A 5,476-nucleotide genomic window follows, 5' to 3' on the forward strand; every position below is an offset into this window, starting at 1 on the left:
AGCCGCAGTCCGCTTCTATATGACCAAATTTACTCTCTCTCTCTCTCTCTCTCTCTCTCTCTCGTCACTTAAGCAACTCTGCTGTCGGAACTACGAAATAAGAGGAGAAGAGATCATCGACTCATATATAAAGAGAGTAGAAAAGAGAGCAGCGCAGTTATAAAAAGGTGAGAAAACGTCAACTGTCCTCTTCTAAAGCTTTTAACCATGTGAACCATTTCCTTTTTCAACCACGCACTCTCTCTCTCTTTCTCTCCCTCTCCCTCTCCCTCTCGTTCTAGTTCTCTCGCCTTCTTTAAAGCTTTGTGTCGCTACTCAGACATTGAGATTGCAGAGATAGGAAAAGAGAGATCCCTATAAAGGTAACATCTTTCCAACGCTGGATTGTAACTTTCCTTTTTTTTTTTCTTCTGTTATTTTCCTTCTTTCATGGAACTAGTGTAGACTTTCGGAATTTTATGCTTTCACTGCAATGGTCCCGGTTCCTTACTTCTATATCGTTTCTGTAAATTTTATCTTCTGAAGCATCAGATCCATGGAAGTAGATTTATCAGACTATGTCTTTCGTACAGTTATTAATGGCGTTGGTTTTCTAGTCTTCTCTGCTTTTGTTTGGGTGCGATACGTGGTCCCCTGTCTTGGGTTTGCTAGGGCTTCTGGTTTTCTTTCTCTTTCTCTGTTTCGTTAAAAAAAAGTTTTTTTTTTGGTTGATAATTAGGGTTCTCGTCCTTATTCTCTTTCATCCTTCTTATCCCTATTTTCGCCCTTTTTGCTGGGGGGCAGTAGTAGGAAGATCCCATTGAGGTTTTGGTTCGAGTTGGAAAATTCATTTTGTCCTGCATAGAGTTTATCCGTGCACTATAAATGGGCAACTGATTTCTTCCTATTTATTTCCCTTGTTTGGAGGCGAGGAGGGAGTAACTGATCTTGCTGCGACCGAAACTACTATTATGCTACTGTTCTTATAGGTGTCTTACAGCAAAATTGGTTCTTAGAATGTCTGCGTTTATATATTTTATTATGTGATCTTATTAACTGTTTAAAAAACTGTATACAATTGATGAATTTTACCAACAGGACTACATTCGCCAAAAATTATCTCAATTTATGACCATCCAGTAGGCTGATTTGTTGTTGTGAGAATGTTTGTAACTTGTTCAGTTCCCACCTCCCATTGGTAATTCATAATTGGTAGACATTAAGAGAACTTAATATGCAGATACTGTTTTGAATCTGTACTCGCAGACAGATCTCTATTTGTGCAGAGTCTTGGTTATATGCAGTGGTGTGGGATTCATATCCTCATATGGGTCAACACTGACATACTGTGTGCGGGAAGAAGCACACTTCTTAGAATCTGCAAGATTCAATTAGCATAAACTGATCTGCGTGAATTCTTTTTGTGTTTTTATTTTTAACTTGTTTCTACTTCTCATCCAATCTGAAATGTGCCTTTGTTGATTAGTCAATATTTTTATGCATGTAAAGCTAGTTAATTGTTCATGTCTTAAGCTTTTCGTTGTGTTAGATATGCCTGCCAAATAAAGGGTTCTATTTGACTGCAGTGTGGTGTTGCCAGAGTGCTTTCTTGATCTGTTTCAAAAATTGCGGAGGAAAGTCTGAGACTTTTGTGCCTTTAGTTTGGCTAAGCTTCACACTATAAGTTGGTTGCAAGTAGACCTGGAATTCAAGTAATCTGAAGAAGCCTCACATGTCCTAGATTAAGTTGTCATGGGGCACAATTGAGATGTCAGGACGAAAACAACAGGATGTTGTTCTGTCCTCAGTTCAGCATTTCGGCGGCATTGATGCTTTTCATGGTAGCCTGTTGTCATGTTAATAGATGTGTTTTAAGGAGAAGCTGCTAGGTTTCAGCTCATTAATTATTCTACAAGAGCCTAAAATATTTGCTTCATCAGGATCATCGTGGGGTATATGTGTTTTTACTTGTTCCTGACTATTTCTATCTTCTGAAGACAAGGGATCTGGTTATGGTTTTACAATGCCTACATTTTGAAGATCGTTAACCATAGAAATCACATATGTGCAATTGGATGACTGTGAAGGGATGCCATAAAGCATCCTTGCTATGGAATTACTTGAGCATTGGCATAGTTGCTTGAGGTTAATTGATTTAACTACCATGATAGTTGTCTGAGGCTTCTCCAGTTAGCTAGAAGCTTATAATCAAGTTTTTTCACAGGGCTGCTTGTTATCAGTTCGCTTGAGAACTCAATCTCTAGCATGACATCTGTGACTGTCAGTGCCAATCAGATGTTGGGGATTCTTCTTCAGCGACTCCCAACTGTTGGTCCTGTGATTTTGCTGTCAATGGGATACATTGACCCAGGAAAGTGGGCTGCAGCTGTTGATGGAGGTGCCCGTTTTGGTTTTGACCTTTCAGTGCTTATGCTTTTATTCAATTTTGCTGCAATTCTTTGCCAGTACCTGGCCGCTCGTATTGGTGTAGTGACTGGAAAGAATCTTGCGCAGGTACTGTATGTTTTTAGTCCATTTGGAGATTTAAGTGAGCACTTTTTCTAAGTGCATTCTTAAGAGTTTCATCATGCATAGACGATTGTTTTTACCCTTTTTTTTCCTTTATAAATGGCTGTGTAATATTTCACATGTGGCAGTCTTTCGGGAATTGAAATCTCGGGTGAAAGTCAACTCCATTATTTTCTCTCTATCAAACAGAAACAGTCTTTGAAATCTAGGCTATTAAAAGGAGAAAACTTAATATTAAATTGGACACTTAGCTACTTCCCTTTTCTTTTTATATTTAATGGATACTCTGCTCCTGTATTCATTAGAAGTAAATCAGAAATTTTCTGCAAGCTTATTGGTAGGACATATTGTTGTTCGTCAATGTTCACAAAAAGGAAATATTAATTTCTTAGAGGAGTTACTACTTGAAATCAACTTAAGGAAATATTGTACTTCATTTCTATGATAATTTCAGAAGATATATGAAGATCCTCAATTCAGAGACATTTATGTAATGGATGATAACTACAAATGTGCCAATGATATTTTCGGTAACTGGGAGAAAATATTGCTTATACGTTGTTCCTTGTTTTGAATGTAACTGCAGATTATTCCTCTTCGTTAACAGAAAATTATGTATCCCCTACTCTTAATAATTATTGCTGATGAACATCTGCTTAATTTTTTGCATTGAGTATATTTATCTGCGTGCATTCCTCTTGTTATTTGTTTCTACTTGGGGTTGTTTATAACTAGTTTTTTTTGCTGTTGATTCAAAAGATTTATAGCGAGGAGTACAATAAGTCCACATGCATATTATTAGGGGTTCAAGCAGAGCTTTCAGTGATTTCTTCAGACCTGACCATGGTACTTGCTGCGCTCCCCGACATCCCCCTCCTCACAAAAAAATGTTATTTTTTCATTTTTTTCCTGGTTTTTGCTTTCTTCTTCCAGACACGGCAGAACTGGTGACATGAGTTGTACACTTGGTTACACCATAGCTAAATATGTCTTTTACATACGTTTACTTGGATTTTGCTAGATTCTGGGCACGGCACATGGACTTAATCTTCTCTTTGGAATGGACCTACTCACTTGTGTCTTTTTGGCTGCAACTGATGCTGTTCTGTTTCCTCTTTTTACTAACCTCTGGGTAAGATTGATCAGTAAATTTTCTGGTATTTTTTTTCCTGTGCCAATAGATGATATCTTATGCACTATTGTGGTTGATGGTGGTATCCTGGTTTCAGCAGAAACACTCCCATGTTGCGTCTATGAGCATAATGGCTTTTCTCTTGCTGTCTTATGTTCTTGGAGTGGTTATCAGTCAACCTGACATCTCGGTTGCAATGAATGGGGTGCTGACAAGATTAAGTGGGGAGAGTGTATTCTCGCTTATGAGCCTTCTCGGGGCAACTATTGTGCCTCACAATTTTTATGTCCACTCTTCTATTGTACAGGTTGTTATAAGTATTTATACTTCACTCTTCTTTTTTTAATTATTTCCTTTCTCTTAACATACTTACTAGTTTAATTTGGTATGGATTTTTTTGGCTTTCATTGTTTTTCTTGAGCAGTGACACTGCTCCAGTCTTGACTTGGGGATTCAGTTTCACCATTGGTCGTATCATGGTTTGTTTAATTTTATGGCTGTTTTTATGTCAAAGATGGGAATCCTGATAGGAAATGGTACCTGGTGGTTACTGGAATTTTTGGTTGCTTTCTGGTTCACACTCTTGCCTGAAGGGACTACTGGGTTATTTTTGGTTATCATGGTTTTAAAGATTGGTATCAGATTGTACCAACCTGATCTATCATGTATGGTGGATTGGCCATTCCGGTATAAGTATCAGGATTTTGCTGACTGGATCAGCCACAGCCTTTCTAGTTTCATCCAGTCCATACAGGTCCAGATTTGCATTGTAAGGGATGGCCTACTGATCTTTAAATCTGTGATTGACATGACCTTATATGACCTTGCTGCAGCTTCGTGGTACTGCTTTCCAAATGCATGCACATTTTATATGAATTAAACTGTGCATTTTCACCCATTTTATTAGGATGCCTATTCTTTGTAAAAAAAGGGGGGGGGGGGCTCATCATTTCGACGAACACCAACCAAATCCAGGCTTATTGAATCAAGCAATTGTCATTTTTATTTTATGTCAGATGTGCTCATGTACATTTTTTTTGTCTCAAAGTCACTATGTGCTCATGGGCATCATAATGTTGTGCTCATAGTAGTATGCTTTTGAAAATAGTTTTCTTCACTGTAGTACTGTGAGTTTGATGGTGGGAAGAAAGAAGTTTGATGAATGGAACTATCATAGAGGAGTGCAAACTCCTCATTGAGGAAACGGACTTGTTTCTCCCAAAAAAAGGCACATCTGGAGTGTAGCGAGGAATCTGACTAGTGTTTTCATGGTTAGCATATGCTAAAAATTTATATGTTGATTTTTTGGGAGATATATCACCGGTTTTGAAGATTTGGGTTAGCCATTTTCCTTCTAAGTGGAAGGTTTTTTTTTCCCCAGAGGGGGGGGGGGGTAACAGTTTTAGTGGCAAATTTATAGGTGGATGATCTAATTAAGTAATGGTTCTCTAATGTAGAAGGGGTTCAAGTTAGAACCACTCTACAGTAGGATCGATAAACCCACAAATTCAAAATAGAAACAAGAGGCAGAATTAGATAGTATATGAAATCAACCAAACCAGCCAAAGAAATTCTCCCAGCTTTGGATCGAATGATGCTTGTATAGGGTAGAAAACACTGCTGAAAGTTTCAATTGATTTTGATGGTTGAGCTGGAAGATATGACAGCAACTCCCAAAATAGAAACTAACTCTCTGCAGGCCAAACCAGCCATGTGATGGTGATCAAACTTGGATCGAGTGTAGGATCCATGGAGAGAGGGCTTTGCTGCAAGTTTGATGAAGTTCTGATGGGTAGGAGTGAAGTTATGAGGATGGAATGTGTTGAGAACTTTACC

General features: G+C 38.2%; 1 protein-coding gene across 1 annotated transcript; it reads left to right on the top strand.

Annotated features, from left to right (window-relative positions):
• Window positions 1-276: 276 nt before the first annotated feature.
• LOC122648428 (ethylene-insensitive protein 2-like) lies at window positions 277-4,714 on the top strand. Its single transcript, XM_043841642.1, has 7 exons — window positions 277-362; window positions 1,566-2,493; window positions 3,268-3,354; window positions 3,530-3,640; window positions 3,738-3,957; window positions 4,361-4,365; window positions 4,679-4,714. Exons 2-7 carry the CDS (start codon window positions 2,245-2,247, stop codon window positions 4,712-4,714), a joined length of 708 nt encoding a protein of 235 aa, XP_043697577.1. The 5' UTR covers window positions 277-362; window positions 1,566-2,244.
• The last annotated feature ends 762 nt before the right edge of the window (window positions 4,715-5,476 follow it).

The sequence above is a fragment of the Telopea speciosissima genome, unplaced genomic scaffold, assembly GCF_018873765.1.
Source record: "Telopea speciosissima isolate NSW1024214 ecotype Mountain lineage unplaced genomic scaffold, Tspe_v1 Tspe_v1.1089, whole genome shotgun sequence".
Taxonomy (NCBI): Eukaryota; Viridiplantae; Streptophyta; class Magnoliopsida; order Proteales; family Proteaceae; genus Telopea; species Telopea speciosissima.